The sequence below is a fragment of the Aphelocoma coerulescens genome, chromosome 5 (genome assembly GCF_041296385.1).
Source record: "Aphelocoma coerulescens isolate FSJ_1873_10779 chromosome 5, UR_Acoe_1.0, whole genome shotgun sequence".
Taxonomy (NCBI): Eukaryota; Metazoa; Chordata; class Aves; order Passeriformes; family Corvidae; genus Aphelocoma; species Aphelocoma coerulescens.
This window is the reverse complement of record NC_091019.1, coordinates 21,542,146-21,568,370: the sequence shown is the minus strand read 5'-3', so window position 1 is coordinate 21,568,370 and position 26,225 is coordinate 21,542,146. Positions and strand designations below refer to the sequence as shown.

Here is a 26,225-nt window from a genome sequence, read left to right as displayed (position 1 = left end):
TGGTGTAAAACTGCTGGCTGGATTTGTGTTCATTGGAGACAAAATCTTGTACCTGGCTTAGTGTTGGGAATATTACACTATTGGCATATCATGGAAAGCATGGACCAGTTACAAGAAAAAACTAGTATTTTTAAGTTTGGGTGTTGTTTCTTAAGCCTCTCTCCTGCTCTGTAGAACATGAACAACTTGTATCATTTAATGCTTCACAGCCTGTCCGTAATGAGGAATTATTTCCAGACAGGTCCAGAATTTGCTTGACTTCCTGTGGCTGACTTTCGGCTTTTGTTCCCATCCAGCTGTGAGGTATCATCCTTCTGCCTTATCCTCCCATGAACTGCCTAATGTTAAAGGAGATCAGAAGTGAGAGGATGTTATCTTCATAGCAGGAGTTTACTTATATCTTAAGTGATACAAGGTTTTGATACAGCCACAGCATATTTCTTCAGTGTAGTCTCACTGTAAATAGCAACAGCAGCATTTCTTACAGTTGCAAATTAAATCTGTGTTTTCAGTAGAGTAGTGCATTCTAGTGTAGTAATGGATAGGCATCAGCCAAGCATTGAGTTTGCAAAAGAGAGCAGCACTAGCTGTACAAAGGGAATGACAACATGCATGTATGAACTATAAACTAGAGAGTAGTTTTAGACTGTGCCAGGCTGAAGGTGAGTCAAAAGAGCAAAGGCAGATGGCAGAAGCTGCTGGGGAGAGGCAAAGATAAGACATCATCATTGTTATTGACTTGTGGACCTGGTGTGATTCTAACAAGAAATGTGCTGGTTAGCCATAATGCTGTAAGAGTACTAGTGGCCAGTGAACAGCTGTTATCCCTGCAAGTTTAGTCTCCACCTGTAGCATTTAATCTACTTTGCCAATTTTTGTGTGATTGTAGCAAACTCCAAGACAGAAGGACAACCAAAGCAAAGTGCTTTAAATTTGTGGTTTTTTGGGGGTGGATACTTTCGGTCTTCTATGAACATCTGGAGCTCCAAGTTGGGCTCTCTGTCTCATCATAGACTTGTGTGGAGCTTCACTTTTTTTTTTATATATATATATATATATATATATATATATATATATATATATATATATACACGTATATATGTATATATATATTTTTTTTTTCCTGTTTCCCCCCATTTTTGTGAAGTATAGGCAAGTAATTATACTTGTATGTTGTACTGGCCAGTCTGCCTCAAAAAACCCCAGAAATTTCCTGAGGTGAATGTAGTAAATAGGTATTGTGAGAGATGGATTTGAAGGGCAGCTCTTGGTTGCAAGATGGACCAGTAAGTTGAAGTATTGTCTCTGTAATGTGTGAGAACTGAGGGGCAGAGAAGTGAAGACTCAAGTCCTGTTGGTAACTGCTTTGCTTGTGTAATAGGGATCAGGACAGGAGGTAAAAGACTGCATCTACTGTCAAGTTTATTTAACTGATCTGGTGCAATGTGGCATTGCTGTAACTGATTCAGCACAAAACTTTTGAAAACCTTTAAATAATTTAAAGTTGTTTATTCCAAACCCAGGGAGGGTCTCCTGGCAGAGTGTAAAATATTCCAATATATTTGCAGTAGTTTATGCCAACCTACATTTCTACAGTGGAACTTAAAGCAAACACAGAACGCAATGCTGATTTTTGATGAGATGCATTTGGTTTTCCTGAAGCCTAGTGGTGGTAAGGATCCCATTAAATCTGTTTCTTGAATCCTTCTCCAGAGGGAAGATATCTGGGGTACTGGTGATCTGTAGAGTTGTTTAGTACCTGTGGCATAGAAACCTGGTACCTAGGTACTGGCTTAGATGCTTTCTAAACTGTGCAGGTAAGTGTGGGTTATAAACTGTAATTGATCCTGTCTGAAGATGATAATTTGACTCCTGTGTAGATCACAAATTTTTGGTGAATTCGGTGCAGTCATTCTGTAATAAGTCTCTCACCTTGTCACTGATACTGGTGCGTTTGAGAGTGTTACTCTTTGGACAATGTGAATGCCGCTGTCCTGGCTCAGATAGACCTGCGCTGTGCTGTACTTCCCCCACTGAGTGGGTCACATCCAGTGCTCGCACTGTTGCCAGACCCCAGTGCTCTGAAATCGCTGCACAGCAGCTCTTCATTTACCAGGAGTGCCTCCATGGCTGCAGCGGCTGTGTCCCGGCCAGAAGTGTTATTTGTAATGGCTGGCTGACGGGCCTGAAGTGATGCTGTGCTGCTGTGCCAGCACGGGGGCCTGGGGCCACAGCCAGCTACTCTGTGGCCAGATGGAAGAGCAGAGCAGAGGGAGTGCTGCAATCCGAGATGGAAAACTCACTTGGATTGTGTGTTTTGGATCACTGGTTTAGGAGAGCAAAAGATCAAAACTTGCCTTGAAGCTACAAATGTGTTGGTTTAACTCATAAAGTTAAAGTTACCACAAAGGACAGGGATAGGAGAGGTGTGTCTTCTCCCTGGAAGTACCATGGTAAAATTTGTATGATGTAATTTACTGTCTTGGAGATTTTCTGGGAGCAAAATGTGTCTCTTGGTGTATCCACAGCAATAAAATTAAGGTAGCAGTCATTTTAAGTCACTAGCTTAAAAGAATAAGTGGAGAATCTTTAAAAATCCCTCACCAAACAAGTGAATACTTTGCAGATATTACAATACTAGAAAACTCAGAGTGCCATGTCCTCAAGTGCTTTACTCATTGCTTGAGGTAGGAAATTAAGTGATGTGTAAACTGTTGTTACCACCAAAATTTCATTTGCCTTCATTGGCTGATTTTCCTGTCTACCTTGCTCCTGCACAGGTGCTTCTAAATGTTTGCTCAGGGCATGTCTGTGGGAGGGATGACATTTACCTGTTGCTCCCTGTGGAGCTGGGTGCTCCCTGGGAGCATGGTGGCTCTTGGTTCAGCTCCCAGCTCTGCAGCAGACTCCTTGGGAAGGTCACTTCTGTCTTCCTGCATGATGTCAAATGTTGTGGATGATCTCAGGATGGCTTGAATGTTGCTATGAATCACTGTCATGCCATGAACACCTCTGAAGGAGTGTAGTGTGACCCCGGACCTCGCTAGTAAACTTATCAGTCAGCTCAGGCAGTGCTGCACTACCCTTGCTCGGAGGGAGCTTGGAGAGTGGGGAGGATGGGGAGGATCTTGCTGTTGTTGGTTTTGCCATCCTCGTGGTGTCTCAGGTCCATACCCATCACAGCAGGGGAAGAATAGTCCTGATGCTTATAAGGATGACAGAGGGGCAAATGTGTGAAATATTGGGATACTGTAAGAGATGTATCAGCTCTTTGGGAATTGGAATATTTCCTTTGATCTCTGTTTAAAGGCTTACAGTTGGCTATGTTCACTGGGAATATATTTCAGGAGCTAAGTACCCATCATATTTTAAAATGCCCTGTGTTTCCCAAAGCCCTGGAACAGTTTTAAGAATCACTGGATGAGTATTGGAATCAATGCATTTAAACAGTGCTGTGTCTGTATTTGTTTGTGTGTATAATCATAATCATATGAAATTAAATGTATTCTCTGAAAAGAAACATCTTCGGTGGTGAATTTGAAATAATGACAAATCAGGTAGAGATTTAAACTTTCCCTAACCATTTAATAGCATCTAAATTAAGAAATATTTGCCAGTGCAGGTTTGGCTAGGGCTTTAAAGGAAAATGAAAATGCTTGAACCACAGGAAATCAATGGCCTAATCGTCTGGAAAAAGAGTTCATTGCAGTGCCAGGATAACCTGTGAGAGCAATAGCGTATTCTGCAGGTGTAGGGAGAATATTTGTCATTGAAGTCCTACAGCAGAAGCAGTTCCATGACAGGTAACTTGTGAGGCTGTGAGACTGATTGGGAGTTGAGAATGTCATATATAGCTTGTGTCAGGGAGGGATTCAAGAAAGACTAAATGAGGGATGGTGAAATACTCTATTTTGGTAGAAGCAGTCACATTTCCTTACTTTCTTTCATTATAGGTAATACTCTTTTAGAAACAATTTACATTACAATAAACATTTTAAATGCAGTTTTAAAACTTATTTTCTTATCTTGGTAAGTCATCAGGTCTGTGCCAGTTTAGGTAGTGAATAAATGCTGCTTCTGCAGATTTTAATCAGGTTTCAGTTGTTGAGGTGTAGACACCCAGGTAGTGGGTGTGCAGCTGCATTGGGAGCTGCAGGTTGTGCCCTGGGTGGGGGACCCATGCCATGGTGGGACCCACAGGCAAGGAGCTGTGACCTGGTGCTGACCCTTTGCACAGCTGCCCACTGTGGAGGGGCTTCAGTCCCAGCAGTGAAAGTTTGGAGTGCTGTGAGTGTGACTCACAGTGGCTCCTGGATGGTCAGACAGGAAAGTTCCCTTAACAACAGTTTTCTTCCAAGGACAGTAAAAGTTAAGCAAATAAACAAAAAAATCACATAAAAACAAAAGAAGAAACAAAAAAAACCCCTCTACCCCAACTTTAATAAAAAGCAAATCCACAATTCATTCACCTAAAATGGGAAAAAATGAAACTTGAATAAATGTATCATTTACTGCGTATCTTCTTAGTTAAATGAATGGTGATGTATCTTCCTTAACAAATTTGCACGCTGAACTTCAGTGCATGGGATATTTTAATCTGAACATCTGTATGTTTTATAGTTACTAATCAGGGAGAATCAGCCCTTTTTTAGGCATAACAGCTAAAACCAGAAACCAAGTTTAAAGCTGCAGACCTTAATCATGGTTTCATGTTTTGAACTTCTAATAATTTTGAGTTAATTATGAATTTTGAAAGTATTAAATTATTAGTGCTGGCCATAATGGTATCTTAATTACGAATGAACAGTCAGCATCAGGCAGCCTTTCCTTTTTGACAGATACAGAAAGGTGTCATGGGAGCTGCTCCTGTGCTCTCTGGTGAGATGTAGCATGTCCTGCAGAGATCTTCTTGGGATCTAGTAACGCTAGATACAAAGGCAGACCTTGAGAGTTAGATGGCAATGAAGGAAAGCAGTGATTGATGCAGAGGAACCTTCAGGAGTTGATTGTGTTTCAGCCTCCTTTGTTTACCTGCTTTGAGGAGTAACTGCCTAAGACTGCAGTGGGACACTCTCATCCTTCCCAAGGGATGGGTTGTTTGTGTTGCTGATTCCATCTAAAAATGCCCAGGGTATGGAAGAATGTAAAGCCTCATCTTTTTGCTCTGTATTTGGCAATAAAAGTCACAAAAGTGAAAGCTCCTCTGCATGAGAAGAACAGACTTTCTTACCAGTTCGGCTGAGACTTGGGAACAGCCAAAGCAGGATCACAGATCTTGCAGCTATTGATGCCTGAGTTGGCCACCTGAAAACAGAGACTATCCAAGAATAAGGGAATAAAGGTAGGTATTTGTTTGAAGGACCTTCAAAGGCACACCCTGGGCAGGCCAAGGGCTACTGCCAAGATGGACCCTGGGTCACGAGTTCTTCGCACGTTTATAAGTTTGGTTCATTTGCATATCAGGGTTAATTCTCCAATTAAAATTTCAGTTAATGATGTAATTTCCCCAAGTTTACCCCCCTTCTTAAGATGTTAGTTTACACATTTGGGCCTAGGACAATCTGGGTGTCATTGGAGAGCAGGCCTGGAGAGGCTTTGTTATGTCTAACCAGCATGAGAGAGCAGTTAACAGGCTACAAGAAACTTCAGAGTTACACACTAGGCAGTGCAGGATTTGAAAAATATGAAAGTTAAAACCTAAGGCATTACTATCTGTGCTCAGTGCTGAGCACAGATGCCTTTGTAAGAAGAAACACAGGATGCAAGTATTTAACAAAGCCTTTTTCAAGCTCACAGGAGGGATGCAGAGTGCAAGTGGATGTTTGGAGCCGAGTGCCTAAGTGACAATCTGCTGTTTGCACTAACTCTAATAGAAGTTACACGTGCTCATCAGTTTAACAGCTGATATGTAAATGGGCTGCAGTTCCATATCCTGGACTTTGTCAAGAATAACTCCAAAATGTAAAATCAATCCAGCAGTTTCCAGAGACACAAGTGAACTAATGTTGCAGGAATATGGTTGTCAGGGTTAATGCTGATGTAAGGAGGATAAGAATAGCATAGAGTTCAGGAAATCCTAAAATAGGAGTGGGAAGGGAATGACTATTTATATATTCCCCCATGTTTTTTTATATATATAATATATATAAGATACCAGCTGGAGATAGCTTATCTGGCAGATTCGCTGGGGTTTGAATACATGGTGATGGCTATGGGCATGGCAGGAGAGTAGTCTTTTCTGACAGTGTGAAGGTATCTCGCATCAAGCAATAGAAATTTAAGGAAGAGATTTCAAATGATTCCAAGTTGTCAAGTGGAGTTTTTTTTAGAGGGGAGAGCATGTGGGAAAAAAATACAATGTTACCTTAATTAAAAAAATCATAAATAAAAAAGCAGGGCTGGGTAGGAGACTCGTGGGTGGTGGTACATAGAAGAATCTTGCTGACATTTCTTTTTGGTATTTTTCCTCTTAAAAACAAGAGCAAACAGTATTCATGTCTGCTTTAAAATATATTTTCCACAGCCTCTTGTGTTTAGTAGGACTTCAGAGAATAGTTTGGTCTTTTTTTGTTACAGGCACTGTGTGCTAATATAAGAGTTCAGTCAGTCAGTAAATTCCCTGAATTAGCTGCAGTAGCTGAAAGCAGAGCAGAGACTGAAAAAGGCCCCTTGCCACTGGTGAAGGTGACTGTGCCTAATCTGTGTGGTGCTGGGAATTTCTGTGCATTCTCTTTGTGGCAGGGAAGTTGAGTTGTTCTACACATGTATGTCCTGTGTGGTGTTGTGACACAAACTGGAGAATTTCTCTGCTGTCACTGTTAAAATCTAACCCTGGATATCTACATGACTGCTGGCAAAAAGAGGTCACATAGTAAGGCCTCATGGGAAGACACACACAGCAAAGCCTTTTTATGGTCAACATTGAATGCCATTGATGATGTCTCTGTTGATAATGGTTTTGTTTCTTAGGATTGCTGCCTGTACCGGGTTCAGTTTGTAATGGGGCAGAAACACCAATTAGAGTGTAGTGGTTTGGTCCAAAATACTCATTACTTACTTATTTACCTTCTGTGAGATAAGAATTAAGAGAAAGAAAAGCAGGCACAAAACTTAGAAGAACATAAAGAAGTTTATTAACAGACCTAAAAGATAGAAAAAAAAAAATCAGACCACGCCTTCAGAACACTTCTCCTCCTCCCACCTTTCTCCCTTCTCCCACTGACAATGTAAAGAGACAACCCTTGAGATTTTCAGTCAGTTTACTGCCTCTATAATAACCTTGTTCAGTTCAGTTAGGGAGAGGAGTCTCTCTTGTTCATGCTATGGAGACATCGCCACAAGAAGTTCTCATGGCTTCAGGATCACAGCGAGACAGCCACCCAGCTTGGTTCTCTGCTTGCATGTGAGTCTCCCTTCCCCCAACTCACAGCTTTCCCCACAACTGCTTTCGAGGGTCCAATCTTGAGCTACTGGGATACCATTTTAAGGTTGAGCTGTTCAGAAGCAAAGGTTCTCCTCACCCATCTCTGGGAGCATCTTCATCTCTAGGAATAGAGGCCCTCCCCCTTCCCTGGAAGCAAAAGGGTCCTCATCATCTCTAGGACTATCTCTGGGAGCATCTCTAGGAACAGAGGTTTTCTCCTTCCGATTTTTGGAGCAAGAGTCCTCATCACTTCCATCTCTCCCTGTTCAAACTTCTCATCAAATTACAGCTGCTTCAGCATTTGCGTATTCCAGCACAGGTGCTTTTGCTCACAAGTACAGTTTGAACGCTCCACCACCCATGCTTTCATGAAATTACAGTGGGTACTCTGATATATCATAGTTTATCACTACCATGGCTTTACAACAGAATTTCAGCTTTAAGCATCTCCTCTTGCTCCTCCCTCAGGGTTTCAACTCTTCCTTCTTTACTTGATGTCTGCAGGCTTCATCTGTTCTGGAGGAAACTTACAGCACTAAAAGGGTTAATCTCACCTGGGCCTTGCAGCTGGAATTCGCTTATCGCTGTTGGTTGCATGATGTTTGCTGGGCAGCGGGGCAGCTTCAGCTGAATCTTTGGCTGCACTGGAAGGGGGGGGGGCTGCGCCGTCTGCACGTAGCAGGGCTGGGGGGGGTCCGCGGGTGGAACAGGGCCGCACGGCTCCAGGATGGCTGTGTCCTGGCCCAGCCTGGGCCCGCTGGGCCACATGGGCCCAGCCCAGTTACCTGTCCCAAGGCTGGAAGCAAGAGAGAGCTTTCCCAGGGTTTGTCCATTCTTAAATGTGGACCACAGAGTTGTGTTCAAAAATTTTAAGTGCTTAAAAAATTGTCAGTATTCAAACTAGCCAGTTGATAGGTTCTGTTAGGTCATAGAGGAACCTGTAAGCACGTCTTTGCAAGAAAATCACTTCCAGAGCTATGCTAACCCATGACACTGGCTAAATGGCTGCAGCTTCGAGTTTTTAGTTTGGGTGTTGCCTCAAAATAGGGAGGGTGAAGCTATTTTCTGGTTTAACGGGAAGAAAAAAATTGTTGATTGTACTCAGATGAATGAAAACTCAGGCACTAAGAGCATGTCATGGTACCAAGTGTTTCTAGCCACATTTACCCTTTGCTTTCAAAAAATTCTGAGTCTCACCTCTGTTCCTGGCAAAATCATGGAGCAGATCCTCCTGGAAACTATGATGCGGCACATAGAAAATTAGGAGTTGACTGGTGACAGCCAGCATTGCTTCACTAAGGGCAAATTATGCCTGACGAATCTGGTGGCCTCCTGTGGCGGTGTTAGATGAGGGAAGAGCGACTGATGTCATCTACCTGGACTTGTGCAAAGCATTTGGTAGCGTCCCACACAGCATCCTTGTCTCTAAAATGGAAGACATGAATCTGATGCATGGACCAGTCAGTGGGTAAGGACCAGCTGGAGCGATGGGTCCGTGCAAACTTCATGAAGTTCAAGGCCAAACACAAGGTCCTGCATCTGGGCAGGGGCAATCCCAAGCACACATACAGGCTGGGCAATGGTGGGTTGAGAGCAGCTCTAAGGAGAGGGGCTTGGCAGGGTATTGGTGGATGAAAAAAAGGAATATGACCCAGCAGTGTCTGCTTACACCCCAGAAAACCAAGTGTATCCTGGATTGCATCCAAAGCAGGGCGGCCAGTAGGTCAGGACAGTCATTCTTCCTCTCTGCTCTGCTCTAGAGAGACTCCACCTGGAGTGCTGTATCCAGCTCTGGGGCCGCCAGCACAGAAAAATGTGGCCCTTTTGGGAGTGGGTCCAGAGGAGGGCTGCAGAAATGACCAGAGGCCTGGAGCATCTCTCCTCTGAGGACAGTCTGAGGGTGTTGGAGTTGTTCAGCCTGGAAGATTTTATAGCAGCTTTCCAGTACTTAAAGGGTCAACAGAAAAGATGAAGTCTTTATCAGGGAGTGTAGTGATTGAAATCTACCCTCTTTCAGTTTAAAACCATTGCACCTCATTCTATTAGGTATTTGGAAGAATGATGATGATGAGACACTGGAACAGGTTGTCAGGAGAATTTAGGGCTGCCCCATCCCTGGAAGTGTTCAAGGCCAGGTTCGATGGGCCTTTGGGCAAGCTGGTCTAATGGAAGGTGTCTCTGTCCATGGCAGGGGGGTTGGAGAAGATGATCTTTAAGGTCCATTCTAACCGAATCATTGAGTGATGCTATGAAGTAGCATCACACTGGAAAATACTCTGGAAATTTCCTCTGGAAAGTACTAGAGCACTGACAGGTGTCCTGCATCTAGAAAGCAGGTTCCTTGACCAGTGTGCAGATAAATACAAGCCCCAAGGAAAAACAGCAGAAACTATGTCTTTGACAGGAGTGCCAAGGGAGGAATGGATGAGTAGGAGGAGCAAGTATTGATATTTCAAAGCAAGAAAATCAGAGAGCAGGACTTTTATCTAACTCAGGGTGTCCAAGTTCCTGGAAAACTGAGATGTGACAGATTCTTGATCAGTTTGAATTTGCTATTAGGACTCAGTTCACTGCTTTTGTTAAGCTGTAGTTTCCCCCACTAAGAACTTGTGAAGTTTGCCTGAAAGAAAAAAAATCTCTTAAATATTTGGGACTTGTCAGGGAGTTTTTTAGATGGACTCCAGGTGGTGTGGGACATGCCAGAGAGCCTGGAAGCATTTGACACAAGCCAGGATAAAAAGACTGAAAACATACCTCTAGTCTGTGGAGCAGGATGTCTGGAGTAGGTGGATTTGAGGGGGGCCTTGTAGCTCTAATTGGATTTACACTGCAGCTGAGGTTTCTGTTACTAAACTTGATGCTTAAAGGCCCCATTGTGCTCAGCAACACATGATAACTAGACATGAATATCTGGTAAAAGAAGATCCCTGGTTAAAAGAAGAGACAGGATGCAACCCCAGCCTGAGAATGAAAGTTGTACACAAGCAGATAAAATGTTTTGCCTGGGTTTATACAGCAGGTTAGTTGTGGAGAGGGAAGGGGAGCCCTGGTCTCTCTGCTGATGGTGTCACCACCTTCTTTGCTGAAAGTGTAGTTGTCTGGGCTCACATGTTGGACAAGTCAAGGAAAATCTGTGCAATGGCTATGATACTCCTCAAAGAGGAGGATTTTGGATGTCTTCTAGACTTGAGGAGTAGATTTAGATGCAGACTACTGAGATCACGTCCTCTCTTTAGTATAATGCTGCCTCCTCTGATGGCAGCAAGCGCCTCTGTTTCAGGAGGCAGGGCTGCAGTCTGAACACCTGTCTTTATTTTTTATTTATGTTTAATGGGCATGATGAAGATACGGGGGTACTGGGCTGCACACAGCTACCCAGCCTTGCTGGAGGCAGCGTTGTGTGCATGCTCCTGCATCTTCTCTGCCTTATCTCTGGAGCTGCTCGTCAGCTCTGTTGAAAGCATGTGTGCCTGCAGTGTAGATACAGACTTCCTCCTGCATTCCTATAGAAAAGATAAGGCACGCAGTGTGTTCATGTGCATCTGTGCTTGTGTTTACTGTACTGTCTAGGGATGCAAATGAATGATAACACTGGGGTAGGCCGGTGGTCTGTCTAGCTTGTTTCCTTTTTTGCAAGTAGCCAAGAGCACCTGTCTGCTCCAGCCAATATCAGTCCACAAAAGTCATGGAGAAAAAGGGATTTGTTTGAATTGTTATTACTAGAGCTTCTAGCTCGTTCTTACTTCATGATTGAGTTTGTTTTTATAGGAAGAATCCTTGCTGTTATGAGTCACTCTGGCTTAAAAGCAGGATTTTGCTTTCAGATGCCTTTTGCCTTAAAAGGTGATGTTGCTCCTGGTATTTGTCAAGTTTAAGAAAAAAAAAATATCTAAAAATCATCAGGCAGCTCATTCTTCTCAAGAAACACTTGAAACGTCCACAGTTCTTAGTTTTAGAAAAATCAAAATAAAGCAATGCTTAGGGGAATGCATTCCTGATGCCTCTGGGGCCAGCTTGATTTATGTAACAGTAAAATATGAGACAGTGACACTCCTGCATGTAACAAGGATGTAGCCTGCTTGCTGGTGTGTTAGATTAGATTTCTAGACCATCTGGAAATTAGTGTCGTTAAACACCTGAAATAACAAGATCAAAAAACCCAGGCAAACAACAGCAAAAAAGCTAGGAGTTAAACTATGGCAAGCCAGAGACAGCTGATCGACAGACCTAATGTCTTTCAAGTGGGTAGATAAAGTGCAGTCTTGGTTGTGTGTGGTCAGTAAGGATGGAACATTTCTTTTGTAGGGGTTGGCTTTTTAACCCCACGTAATTTATGGTGGGGATAATTCCACTGTGCTTAACTATAAAATCTATCTGCAGTTCCAAACTTAACGCTGAGGAAATGTACACACTAGCAAAAATCTTGTGGCACAAAACAGTGGTGTAATTCATTATCCACTCTAAAGCTGCCATGGAAAAGGAAGGGATTGATCTCAAAAGGTTTTTTTCTACAGTTCTGACCTTACTGCTGCTTCTGTAGGTAGAGCTAACCTCCTATGCATTGGCTGATTATGCATTCAAATGTTTCTGTGCATTTGAATATAGCTATAAACTTACTTTTCCCTGTGCAGCATCACTTGGTGAAGTTTTACCAGTCCTAGCAGAAGATGCTTTTCATTTATGGGTATTCGTTGCATAAACTGCTTCCATACAACTAAGCTTGTTTCCTTGGCATTTGTCAGCCTCAGAAACGTGAATGTTTAGAAGTATTTACCAACTTCACTTTCCTTGCCATGACCTTTTCCCTGTATAGGAAACAGAAGCCCACTCTCTCTTCTGAATGCTTTCTGTGCATTGTTCCCTGGGACCCACAAAGCTTCTTTCTTGTGCTGCAGATGGACTACAAGTCACAGGCTGCTGTTCTGTAGACACTCTTTACCTGGTCTTTTCTCTGCATGCCCAGCGTGCCTTATTCTCTTGTCATTGCATGTTCACTCTCACATTACTAGTTTGTAAGTAGAGTCAGTGACAGTCACCTATTTTTAATGTTTTGATTTTTTTTTTTAAATTCTCTATTGAAAATGTGCAAGAGGAGATTTTCTCCAGTAAATTAATGTTTATTTGGTGACCCAAGTTTCATTTTAGTGACAAACGCCACTGAGATTGCAGAGTGTGTGGGGAAGTACAGAGGTGAGGTGAAGGGGATTGTGAAGCAGGGAGCAGTGATACTGGATTGAAAAGTTTGTTCCTGAAGTGACTCCTGATGAGCACCTGCCTGTTGTACTCATGAATCTGTTGTTTTGTGTCTTGCAGTGGCATCACTGAAGGGGCCAACTGTTACTGCTGTGGGAGATCAACAGCTTCCAATTGCATCTTCTGTGTCATCTGTAAAACCCCCAGTTACAGTGAGTTTCTCCTACACACACACTATTTTCTCCAGTGAGGATTTGTTAGCTGTAATCTGTGATAATTATATGTTTCTCTATTTATACTTTGTCAGTTCACTTGACTGCAAAAAGCTTTGATTTATGAATCCCAGGCCAAAAGGATGCATACGCTTCCCATCCCCCTAAACGTCATACTCGAAGCTCATAGTTGCAGATTCTTCTGGCCAGCTGCGTACCTTGTGAGGGAAATGATCAAAGACTGTGTGCTTTGGGTGAGTGTTCTGGTTATTCATCCAATAGCCAAGATGAGAATTGGACAAAATATTTTGTTCCCGAGAACAGCTTCAGAAAGAAAAACTTACTTAAATAAAAAACGGAAAGAAAAGTATTACTTGGGCAAAGAAGATTAAACTTGCTCAGTGTGCCAGAAGCAAACACATCATACCTGTGTGACATCTAGTCATAGGCATGGCAGGTGAAAAGAGAGGGTGACTCAGTGCTGGAGTGCTCCTGAGTCTGTACCTAGATATACTCTTAAAATGAGATAATGGAATTTTTTTCCCAGCAGTGCAAGAGAGCTACCCAATCCAGTGCTATTTGGAAACTGAATGAAATCTCTTGAAAATTCTCATTCTCCTTTTTAGTTTCCACCTAAAGGAAATGCAGTGAAGAAAATGTTTCCCTACTCCTGCCAGCTATTTGTGAATGTCCATGTAACATATAACTTGCCTGTGATTCTTTTGTCAATAATTCTCTTCTGCCAATAACTCAGTAAAACAGACTCAGGTGATTTCAGTATTTTGCATAACAATGATAACAATTGCTTGCAAAGCCATCTCCAATTTTCAGACAATTTCAGACAATATTTGGAAGAGCTGAATTGTCTTCTGAATTGGAAGAGTTGTGTATGAATCCATCTGCAAGACTAGAAAGGCAGGAGCACATCTATGCATGTGGCAGTGTTTGTTTTGATGAAAACTTGAGGACTAAATGAGCAAAAAAACCCTGTAAGTGCTTAAGGGGCCGTCAGACACTTGTACAGTTAAATGGCATTGAATGCTGATGTGGTCTAGATTTTGGGTTATCAGATTGGGTGTACAGGAGTGCTCAGGTAATGGATTCTCCTGAGAACTAATGGCAATAACAAGAGTAAGCAATGCCTTAAGAGGAAAATGCCCTAGAATCTGTTGAAAGCTTATAGGACATGATTTTGGCATGATGTGTATTTCTAGCCTGTGTCAATATTGCAGATGCATAAATTATACATGACTTACAAAATAAGAAAAGTTGCTTCTAGGGAGCTCTTGTGTTTTGCCTGTAAGGATGGAGCCAGCTTGCAACATATGTAGAGAATATTACCTGTCAGAAATTGGATATTGAGTGAAAGTAATCGTTTTAATCAAGAGTGGTTAAAAGTGAGGCTGAATTAAAGGAAAAAACAACTGTTCAGCTGGAAGACTGCTTCCAGTGCTGCAGACATGCCCTGAGATGCATATTTTCTGAATTAGGAATATTGATCAGGGCCATGGTTGTACCTTGCATTACCACTGTTCTTCCTGATAATTGCAGCCAAGACTTCTTAACTCTTTGAATTCCACTCCTTTCTCTGCATCCAAGTTCAAAACACTTGGTGCTGGTGTATCAGATGATGGAGAACACTGCTCAAAGGAGCAGCTTCTTGGTTCATGGATAGATAATTGGCAGAACCTACTGGCTGAGGCAAAAACATTCTGGTTTACATCAATTCGTATTCCTGACAAATCAACTGTAGTGATTATGGGTGTTTTCTTAAGAGAGTCACTGTAAAGGGGTGTCATTGTGGGCAGTGACCTTATGCACAATCTGAGATACACTGAGCTGAGTGCTGTAGAGGGGCCTGAGACTTTGTGTTTCTGTAAAGAAACACCCTAGGCTGGTTTCTTTTAAGTTTTTTTGCTTTTAATCAAAAGCAGGATTGTTTCCACACATTGAAGCCTGTTTTCTATTTCTCGAGTCAGTGTCCATTTCCTTCTCATTCTTTACAGTGCCCTAAGAAAGCTGACTCCCTCTTGAACCCAGGGAAGCCACCTCCACTTAAAACTAGCTTGCAACAGAGGGATGAGGTTGCAGATGAGTGATGTCAGAGACCTCTGTGTGCTACAACATTTGGCTACTGCACCCTTGAGAAGGCAGGAGTCTGCAGTGGTACCTGCTTGAGCAAGACTCTGTGCAGAGCAGGTCAACCCCCGTGCAATGCTGGGTGCAGAGTGGATATTGGTACCCCTGCTGATGAATTTGCTTTCTTAACTCACATCACCCTGGACTTTTTGCTTTCACTTGATTGTTCTTTTTTTTGAGCCACCAGACTTTCCAAACAAGCCACACAAGTGAATGCTGGCAGATGTGTCTGTTGGAAGGAGAATGGTCTGGTAGCTAACTTGGAGCTTAGCAAGTCCAGTTTCAGCTCCATGATCTGCTTACAGATTCCCTCTGAGAATTCAGTAGTATGATTTAATCCCTGCGCCAGTTTCCTGTCTTTTAAAGGACACTTTCCCCCTTGGATGGGAGCTGATGGTAAACACTGAGCAAGTGAATGCTCCAGTAGAGTGGTTGAAGAAGTAACGTAACCAGGGTGTCTTTCTCTAGTATTTCTGCTCAGCCTAAATAGTATTCCTGAAGTCTTTTTAGCAGTCAAGGTGACATGATGAGCACTGTATATGGATGGGGAATGCAGGGTGGTATATCATGGCAGTGATGCCAATGTGCGAGTGTGAGATCCCAGCATCCACTATCCCACTCTGATCACTGAGTGTGTCTTGCCTCTCTGAGTGAAAGTGCTTGCTTGGACCTCGCACACCGGAGGTGAGACAGCTTCGGTTCACACTCCTCACCTGGAATTTCATTAGCAGGTGCTACCTTGCTCCTCATGTGCCTTTGCCTTGTGTAGCTTCATCTGCTTAACTCCTCTGGCCTGCCTGTTGCATGTTGGCTTTCAGCATTTACTTTAGGGTCATAGTGAAGTCCTTTACCTGGCTTTCCAAGTGTCACCGGGCAAAGTCTTTTTCAAAACCTGGCTATTTCATGGCTGCACAGCCCTACCTCAGAATAGTTGCTGTCCCTGGTGTGTCAGTGAATAAGATCTTGATAGGATTGACAGCTATAAAACATTCCCTCTGAACTCTGAGATGAAAGTGAGACATTTCCTTTCTCTACAGAGGGCTCATCTGCTGTAAGAGGAGGGAGGTTGTTTCCTTCTCTAAAATGTAACTCCTTTCAGGTATCATAGCGGTGTCGGTAGCACTCCAGGGCAGCATGCTCTGATGGGAAATTGGGAATGAAAGGCGACCCTGCCAAGAGACTTCTGTCTGCATTGGCAGGATAGTACACGTGACTCTTATGGCATTACCTGGAGCTCGCTGGTGATACAGTGGAAGGGAAATAGGGGAAAATTAAGTTTGGGTTCAAATATTCGGATTGCAAGGATACTCCCTGGGGCTGATCAGCTTGCTTGCTAATGGCATAGCACAGGGAACAGAATAAAGAGTTTGTTTGGTTTTGCACTGCAAATACATAAGCCATCCTTGCTTTGGCTTCCAGCCCAGGGTGAAAAGGATGGCTGATCACCCTGCTCTTTCAGTGTTGACAGCTGTTGTTGTCAGGGACAGATGTGACTTGGGTCTAAGATAGGGATAACAGTGTGAGTGCTTTTTATTGGCAAGGTAGATTTTTAGGAGATAATGCAGTTTGTTGCACAGTTAAAGGGAAACAAGAAAGGCTTTTCTGTTCTCTTGGTGGATTTTTCTCATTTCTTTTCATACTGATTCCTCTGATGCAAGGAGATTTGCTCAAATATTGTAGTACTTAATGGTCCTAGATTATGCCTTCGGTTCATCCAGTCTCAAACCATTCCTCCTCATGCCAAAACCAGTTACCTGACTAGCATGGAAGCAGGCAGTTCTGGGATACCACTGGCTCTGCAGATCTGTGTGTTTGATCCTTATAAAAATATTTTGGAAAGCTGAAGAAGAAAACAGTGTAGGAATTTGGTGGGCAGATTAACTGCATTCCTGTTTCAGTCTGTTTATTCATAGCTTTAACTTTTTTAAGGCAAAAGGAGGCTATTTTTAGCTTGCTTTTTTTCCCTCCATATTAACCCAAACAAATTTCCCTCTCGAAGGAGAGGGTGGAGTTGGGAGGAAGGAAGGGTGGAATTGAAACTGCTTCATTAAATTGGTTTAAATATCACTAACACACAATTTTGTTTTCACATTACAGTTCTGAACACAGAAGAGTCTTTACACTTTCCAAAGAGGGGAAGCTTTGTGTACAGAGGGGGTGAGTGAGGGCATTGGAGACAATGAGGTGGTTATGGAAAGCTTATGACTTTTGCTTGGGGTGAACTGTCAGGAGGGTAATCCAGCTCTCCTGACTCCTGATATGTATGTTTTGATGGTTTTATGGTATACTGCTTCTGAAGCAGAGAAAGCAAGAGCAGCTCCAACAGTTTCCTTACTAGGCTGATGTGACTTTGGCTTTTAACTTTCATGAATACTGACTTCAGTGTGCTTCAGAAAGGGTGGGTGAATCCAGGGCCTGTGGATCAGGTTTGTAGAAGGAAGGATAAATACCTCATACTTTGAGATTGGATGATAACCCAGGAGCCAGTGCAGAGCATTGCTGCTCTTTGAATCTCTTGCACTTTGATGTTGATTCTTCTGTACATGTTAGTTCTCCCTCCCTCTGTTGATCAGAGCTGAATGATCTTGACAGTGGAACATCTGTGAAGTCCACCTCTGGTGGTGGAGTGTAAAGCTCCTCATGCTGTCCTGTCTGACTGCACAGGTTACTCAAGATTAGATCCTAAATTATCTTTTCTTGCACTGTTTTGCTCCTGCTGTGTGTTCCCCCGCACTGTAGGAGAACCGATGAAAAACAGAAGTTACCTTTGTGTCTAAAGAAAATAAAAACTTCCCTGTTTTAGAAATATACAGGGAAAAAAAACCCCAAAACATGTAAATCCTTCTCTTCCAGTGATAACCTGTTACCAAGTTACTGAACTCTGTTTGTAAGCTTAGAGCTGGAAAGGACAACCTGATCTTCCAGGCCTCAGTCCCAGGGAAGATGTCCTGCTCCTGAGGGATCAACATGGGGCCAGAGCCCTTTCTGTGGACACTCGGGCTCTTTATCTGCTTTCTTCTCCTCTTTGACTTCTCCCACTGGGAGGCTGCTCCAGATCACAGCTACTTCATACTCGGATTTCTCTGACCTCCAGCTGAGAAGAGTTCGTGGTTGGTTTATCTCATTTCTGCACCAGGATAATCCTGTGGTTTAAATGTCTCTTTGCATTTCTTGCAGCTCCCTCTCCTCAAGTGTGTTTGCAGGCAGTGCTCCTGTCCTCTATTGTGCTGTGTTTTGTCAACCTAAACAAGTCAAACTTTCCTGAGATAGGCCTTTTATTCTTACCAGTGTTTCCACGTATCTGCTTTCAGTTCAGTAAATTGTCTTTGAATTTTGCTATGACCAGAATTACTCACAATAAATGTCTGAGAAAGAGCTGCTTGCATTAATGCTGATTTCAACATCTAACCATTAACTGTGGCTTAAGCATGATCTCACATACATATATTTTTGAGAAACATCCTCTGGTCTTGCCCTGAAGATACCAAGTAATGGTGACTCTTTCTGTACTAGGATAGTTCTGTCAATGGCTGGTTACTTTGATGTTTAACTAGGTACCTTAATTTGAATATGCTGCCTTCAGTCACTGCATCCTTAAATGCCTTTCTTTGTTAGTTTACAGAGGCTTTTATTATCACAAATCTGATTTTTCTTAGAAGTGCTCTAATGTTTGTAGGCTATGTAAAGCAATTAGTAAATTAAAATAGTTTGTATTTCAGAAATCAAACACTCTTATTCCAAGAAAAAGTCCCTTTTAAGGGGTCTTTGAGTATCCAAAAATGGCTCACTATCAGCTTCCATCTCCCGATGACACTAGGCACCGCATCAGCAAGAGTATATGCAAAGAATGAAAATAAAGTCCATTATTTATGACCCTCTCTCTGAGATTCCCTGGCTTGTGTGAGAAAAGTGGAACTACTTGGAAATACTTTGCTTCCCCCTGGATTTCTGACTTCTTTGAAGGTTGTCTTGATCTTTGCGAATAATCTTGGGTTTATACGTTTGATTTCATGCCAGCAAACTAAATCTTTCTGTAATGTGCATTCCTTCAGGCTTTGTATATCATGAAGATTTGAGGGATTTCTCCCACTGTTTGGTGTAGTGCTGTTTTCCTTCTCCTGGCACCGAAGAAGAGCAAGGCACAGCCCGCTGTGCGCAGCGTCGGGGTTTGTTACCTGGCTGCGCTGCCAGTGCGCTGCCTGTCCGTGAGCGAACTGCACAATCGCTCCCCGTGTCTGCCTTTAAACTGGGTGACACTGTGCCCGGCCCTGCTGAGCTCCTGGACTTCCTAAACTCTTACAATGACACTCTCTCTCATTCCTTAGCCATTGGGCTTACAGGGATGGTCACACAGGGCTGCTAGTGGAGATTAGCTTGTGGTCCCAAAACCCACTTGATCTGGCAAGACTGAACTCTCTCTCTGTTGGGAATACTCCTTGTTAGAATGCTGGTCAGGGGGGCTGTGGTTTTCTTTTTCATTCTTCGTGCTCTCACAGTAACTGGTTTTTGTTCCACACTGTCTCTTGTAATATACTCTAAATTAGTGGCTTCTAACCTTTTTGGAACAACAAACACAAGGTTTCTGGCAGGCTGAGCTCCTTGTTTGTCATATATCACTGTTCTCACATTCAGAGTGCAGTAATTTTCCTTATTGGAGAGGCTACAAACATTTATCTTGCTCCTGTGAGCTTCTGCTGGGGAGCCATTGTGTTGCTCTCAGCATAAGGACTGTTTTTCTTCTGCTTCACAGTGCCTTACCCTAAAGTCTTGATTAAAGGTGTAGTAATACAAATACATTTGTCCTAAAATCAATTGAGTGAATACCCCATGCCTTTTAAAAAAACCCCAAAACCTCAGTGGATGTAAGTTGCCTTCTGAATTTTAACTGAAATCCTACCATGAGAAAATTAATTGGTCTTTCCTTGTCTGTTGGGGTTTTAGTCCAGAGCTAAATGATTTTGGCAAAATGCTTGCAGGCACTTAACTTCAATAATCATGATTTCATTTATAATTATTAATAAATCTGTTCACAATGACAAGGTTTTCCCTTTAGAAAATGCCTGTGAACCCCTCCTGCTAGATTACACTGCCAGAATGTGTATATAATTTATCAGATATGTATTTTAAGAAGGTATATGTCTTTAACTGTGTACATCTTCTCTTAGATGATAGCCATCCTTGTTCTCTGGGTATCCTTTACATCATTTAAAGTACATCCTAAACTCAGTAATTAAAATAACTTTCCATACACCCCATTGTCAATGAATAATTTTTAACATATGCAATTATAGGGTCTTCTACCTTTTCAAGTTTTTTTGGAGGGAGGAAATGCTCTTCTGCTTTTAAAAGTATTCTTTTCCTGCACTGTCACAAGCAGTGTTAGTTCATTCTGCATTATTTTTTTAGTCACTTGCTCTAGTCCTTTAAAAGTGCAATTACATAATTCATATAAATTTAGAAAGGGAAAGATGAAGATCTCTGCACATGTCTGTTTTTTTTATCCTTCATGGAAGCTAGGAAAAATTCAGGTTAGGATTCTGGAAAGTAATTAGCATTTAAAATGGAGGTTAAGATTGGACAGTTTCTCATGTGTCTTGGAGGAGATTATTCTGGAATTTGCCTTCCATTGGGAGAAGTAATCTCTCAGTTTTAATAAATGACTGGTTTTGAGTCATGAAACAGCTTCCCCATAGCTATTTTTTTTTTTCCTTGTCAGAGAAGGTCATTGTCTGCTTTACTTTGAATTGAGAGCTTAGCCCAGCCCTCTGTATTTAACCTAGAACGCAGGCAAGCAAACAGCCTCTGCTTTGGAATTTGCTCTGAATAAGGCTGATTTTATTCGTTTGTACCACAGCAGTGTTCACCAGCCCCAACTGGCAGCTCACGCTGTGTAAGCACTGTGCAACTGCAGGACAAGAAATGGTTCCTGATCAGACAGGTTTCAGTCCACGTGGAATAACTGATCACTGTGTTAGTAAATGCTCCTGAATGGAGACTTCAAGCTAGCTGTGCCCAGCTCTTCCAGAGGGAGGGAACACAGTTTATGGTGAGAGCTGTACTTCGTGCATACACAGTGCAGTCTGTCTATCTGGAATAGCTGTAGTGTTTCCCAGGTGTGAAACTTGGAAACATCCTTGCACACAGGCTGCTTCTTTCCCTGAGTAGCACCTGGAGAAAGACAGTGACCAGCAGTGGGCTGCTGCTGTCCTGGTGAAGGTGACACAGTCCCACCTGTGCTTTTCCCAGAGAGCCCCTTGCAAGTGAACAGGGAGAGGAGCTGTAGGCTGTGTGGATTGTTCTTGCAACCTGCTCCCAGCCATCTGTGTTATGGGACAAAGCAGCAGCTGTCCAGAGAGAGATAAGGGAACAGCTTTAGGTTTCAACTTCTATTAGGGGCTCATCAGTTCAGAGTAAATGAGCTCTTCTGCCAGGCCATGTATTGGGACATTTGTAGCCTACATCATTAGGTTCTACTTAAGGACTTATTTGCCTTTTTCACTGATAAAATAAAAATGTTGTTTTGCAGAAACCTGGGGCTTATTGTCTTCCCCTCTGCTCCTGGAATCTGCATTTAAACCCAGGATTAGGAACTTATGGACAGCTCTGTTGACATGAATCTAAAGGAGAACAATTCAAAACTGTCAGTCTCATGAATTTTCCAATGATGGTCTCGAGCATCACTAAGACCTGTTTGTATCCATCTGTAGGCTCAAGAATAGTGTTGCTTCCACTTGTGTTTTCCTTGCATTTAAAAGGCTGTCTCTACAGCTATAAGGGCTGCATCTTGATCCATTTTAAATGGTAACACAGATTGCATAGAAGCCTGGGACTTGTATTTGCGTTCTCCAGAGTAAGATTTCCAGTCGTCATGGTGAGAAGTGGATTAATTTCTGCAAACTTTATGTGTGTACTTGAATCTCATCTGCACAGTCATTTTGATGCTTTGAGTCCACCATTAGCTTCAGGTGCCTATAGACCAGCTGTCTGCCTCTGACTGACTTTTATGGGCTCTCCTTCCTGACAGGAAAAGGAAAGATATTTTAGGATGTAGTTCATCTGACCCTGCTTTAGCCAACTGCTTTAGAAACAGTTGAATCCTGTCCTGCAGGTGACTGTTTCTCTCCACTGACTGTAGTGTCAGATGTTGATGTCAACATTTGCTCAAATGAATCCTGTATGAAATATATCCAGTTTTAAATTTAACTGATCAGGCATTTTCACTGAAGTGTAGTCCCCAGCTGGCAAACATGTCCTGGTGCCCAGGGAGCTGGTTGTGTGCTGTAACTTTCTCTACTTTTATTCTCCAGCTCTTTATCTGGAGAATGAAAATTATTCCATCATGACAGGAACACTGGCCTTTAGAAAGCTCCTTTTATCTACACAAATACTTTCTGCGGTATTTTTCCACTTTTGCTTATCCATCTTAGAGCTGGATTAACTTCAGAAAGACCTTGTATGGAACTCTAAGGCACATTTATTTCTTTGACCAGTAAATCAGTATTATAGTTTCCTGGGGCCTGGAAAAGAGGGTATTACTATGGAGTTATACTAAGTCCACTTTCCTGAATGCTGAATTTCTGAGGAAAAGATATAAATCTCCCCTGTGAAGGAGAAGAAGCTATATGAAAAAGACTTCAGGTGCCTTATTCTCTTTGTGTTTATGCTTGCTTGCCTTTCTTTTCTACCTTCCTCCCTTTCCTCAGGTGTTGCTATGTATTACTTAATCTCCTTTGAGGTAAGTATAGCTTCTTTGTCACTGTGTGGAACGCATTAGTATTCAGAAGAGCCTTTTCCTGTGTCAGAGCCAATATTTTGCTGCTTTGTAACCCTAACCTTCTTGGAACTCTCCAGCTAATATTTTTCTTTCCTTCTGTCTTTTATTGACTGTGGTACATTGAGTATTGCTTCCCTCCCCAGTAACTTTTTGGTTTTTATTCATGACTAATACATCCATTTTATGAAGGCATGAAACCTATTTACAGGGGAAAGCAAAGCTGGTTTCAGGGGCTTGATGGAAGTGACAATAGGAAGCACAGGCTCCTGAATCATGTGTTTTGTATAGATGAGGTCTAGCATGCAGCAGAGGCACAAATTCTGTGGCTCTGCAGGATCCTTCTGGCTGTGTCCAGTCTGCCTGGGAAGAGTTGTGCTGAGGCTTGCTGGCCAGGGTTTGGGTGAACAGAGAGGGTGACAAAATGGGGTTCCATTCTCCTGGCTCATGCTAGAGGAGAGGAAATCCCAGCTGCTTTACACTTTTGTGTCTCTTCCCCACTGTTCTTTGTCTGCTTGCACTGCAAACTGCTTCAAGGAGAAACTTTATTCCTGCAATGCCAGTACAAAACACAGCATGTGGAGCTTTGCATCCTGTCCCCTGCCTCCCTTTATTTTCCTTCCCTCTGTGTTCTACTGTCATTTTAGTAGACACTGCTGGAATTCCAGTAACCAAAGTTAGTTTGCACATTACTTTTCCCCCCTTCCCTCCCCTCGTCACCTTTGTCTTATAGCCTTGACACAATCTCAGAGTGTGCATGTTTTAGAAGGCTTGGAATTCTCATGGCATGCAAGGGAGGAGGGATTACTTACATGCTTTGCAAATATTTATCATCTTGGTCACATGTGAAAGGTCTCAAATAATTTCTGCCAGGATGTTCTCATCTACAGCAGATTTTTTGACCACAGAACTGACATTTATGGGGCATAACAGGCTGTGCAGGAACACCTGGGTAGTTTGCTGGTGTGGACAAGGCATCTCACCAGCTGCTTTGGTTCTGGTTGGTATCCCCTGAAGTTCTAAGGAAATAATACTTTGGGTTGCCAAGGTATTATGGTAGTGAGGGATTAAGAAAAGTGGACAGTTGATTGTGGCTGTAAGGAAAAACACTTTTTTTATTTGTTTGGGAACATTATTCCAGACCACCCTTGATTTTGTCATAGTTTAAATGTGGTTACAGCTTCTCTGGTTTCATCTGACATGCTCAGGGCCTGGATGAAGTGCAGACCTGTGATTCAGGGTTGTGGACCAATGTTTTAAGTGTCTGTTCTGGTATCTCACTAGCAGTGTTGTCTTGTTCACAGCTGGTCCCTTAAAGGATGCAGGTGAGTCATCACATTTAGGCCACCAAGTCACTGGTTCAGTGAGTCAGTGTTGTTGGTTATTTGTGGTGAAGTGCAAAACACAAATAACATTTGTTCAAATAACATTTATTTTTCAGCAATCCACATTTTGATAACTCTCAGCCTTCTCTGTAATTTGCAAATAATCTAGTCTCAGTTTTGCACCTTTCCTTTGGTGCTCTCCCAGCCTTACAAGAACATTGTTCAACAAAACTGGAAATGGTCACCAGTGAGCTGTTCAGAAGCTTTTGATTCTCTGCTTTGAAAGTGCTGTAAATCTAGTTCGTAGAGACAAATCTGGCCACCTAGGCAAATAAACAAAAACAATCAGCACACCAGAATTTTTCAAGATGAGGTAAAGCTCTTGACAGAAATAGAGCAGTAGGAGAGAGTTGGTGGTGGGGAAATCTGACAAGTTAATTTATTTTTGGTGTTTTAATTGGATCGGTTGGGAGACAGAAAGAAAAGATGGTGCAGGAGACAAGATGGAGTCCTGGGAAAGGGGAACGGGGAAAGAAGTGTAAACATGACCAGCAAAATAATCTACTTGGTGTGCAAAGTCCATTTAAATGTAAATTACCCAAAGTGATTTTTTAGTGGAATTTTTTATCAGCACAGTGTAGAAAGACAGAATTATTTTCCCCCTTGTTTAAATACGTGATGCAGACAGCTGTAGAGACTTGCAAACATCCCTCATCTCTCTAGCTCCTCACACCCACTTCTTTCCTTTAGGCTCTTTAGAGCTGTTCCCTGCAGCAATGCTTCCAGGTAGTGACAGTGTGGATGTTCACTTCAGTCACCAGAGCCCTGTCAGGGCCAATTAACATCCTAATGACTGGCATGTACCATCTTGATAACATTCAGTCTGTGCTCTGCACCAGGGGACCTCTCCTCTTTAGAACCCATCTTGTCTCATCTGGACTGTACTGGTCATAGAAACCTGTAAAAAGAAACAAAAAAAAAAAAAAAAAAAGAAGAATATTTCCATTTCATCTTGTGTTCTGAGTCCCAGGGGCTTCAGCCATACTGTCCTTTCTTTTTGCTGAAAGTGATGAATCTTGGCTTCAGGGAGGGGACTCAAATCAAACCACTGCTCTTACAGGTACTGAGAACTTGGGGCTGAAGCCTCTATGAGGCAAAGTAATGCAGTACTTGTTCTTCAGAGCTCTGTTGAATGAGAGCAAAGACCAGCCACATAGTCTTTAAATATTGGGTGCCGGGCCAGTATAAGGACTAAAGTGGTACTTTTCTGAAATTACTGCTACCTGTTGTTGTTTGGTGGTCTGCTGCAAAATCTGCTCCAGTAGCATCTGCTGTCAAAACCGTGCTTTTGTCATTCAATCAAACCAGAGCTGAATGCAGTCCAGAGATCTGGGTAGCACAGGCCAGGGCATGCAGATGAGGAGATTTAGGGGAGGTTTCACAGCTACTCAATGCATGGTGGGAGTCCAGGTTGTAAACGTGCCTCTCAGCACCCTTTGTGAGCGTGAAGATTGTCAAGGGTTTGCAATCTGCTCTGCCAGGCTGGAAGGGGAACATCTCCTCTAGCAGCAGCAGAGTTAAATGCTGCAGTATTAAATCACCCTATCCCCGTGCTGTGTTTCATTGTTCAGTGACAACCTGCTTTCAAGAGAAACTCACGCATCTATCCTGATTTTCAGCCCTGAAAGTCAGTGTTCCTTCTTGTTAATGTGCGTTGCTGTCCAGTCTTGCCACGTCCTAGCTCTTCAGTGGCTTAAATGAAGAGCTGTGATGCCAGGGCCAGCTGGTTGGCACAGCTGGCACAGCCACAGTGGGTCATCTGGAGAGAGAGGTCAGCAGTTTAGTGCTCCTTAAGAGGAGCCAAATCAGTGGCGATGCCAAAGAGTGGCTGAAGGGCAGTGCGTTAGCATGGCTGGACTGAAGCTGCAGTAGGGAGGATTTCGGGGCTGTGGACATGGCACCTTTCACTGGTAGCAGAACACTAGAAATGTCATTGCTAACATTCTGAGGACAAAAAATATTTTCTTCCCTGTAAGGGGCAGCAAATCATGAGTGTGAGCTCTGGAGAGCGAGTGAACAGGAATTACTATTTTTAAGGTCATAACTGTTCTTAAAACACACACAAAAAATAGCCCTGCCATCCCCTAGCCCAGTGTGCAAGG

At 42.7% G+C, this 26,225-nt stretch overlaps 1 protein-coding gene across 5 annotated transcripts in view; it reads left to right on the top strand.

Annotated features, from left to right (window-relative positions):
• TSPAN4 (tetraspanin 4) overlaps window positions 1–26,225 on the top strand; it is a 420,840-nt gene that overhangs the window by 56,491 nt on the left and 338,124 nt on the right. For 3 of the 5 annotated variants that reach the window (XM_069017016.1, XM_069017011.1, XM_069017010.1), the window contains one exon: window positions 12,737–12,828. The exons of 1 other annotated variant lie outside the window; for it this stretch is intronic. In XM_069017016.1, coding sequence (XP_068873117.1) covers window positions 12,737–12,828 — 92 coding nt within the window. Of the gene's footprint in view, window positions 1–12,736; window positions 12,829–17,092; window positions 17,125–26,225 lie in introns of those variants that run through there. One more of the 5 variants, XM_069017020.1, reaches the window with a different exon arrangement.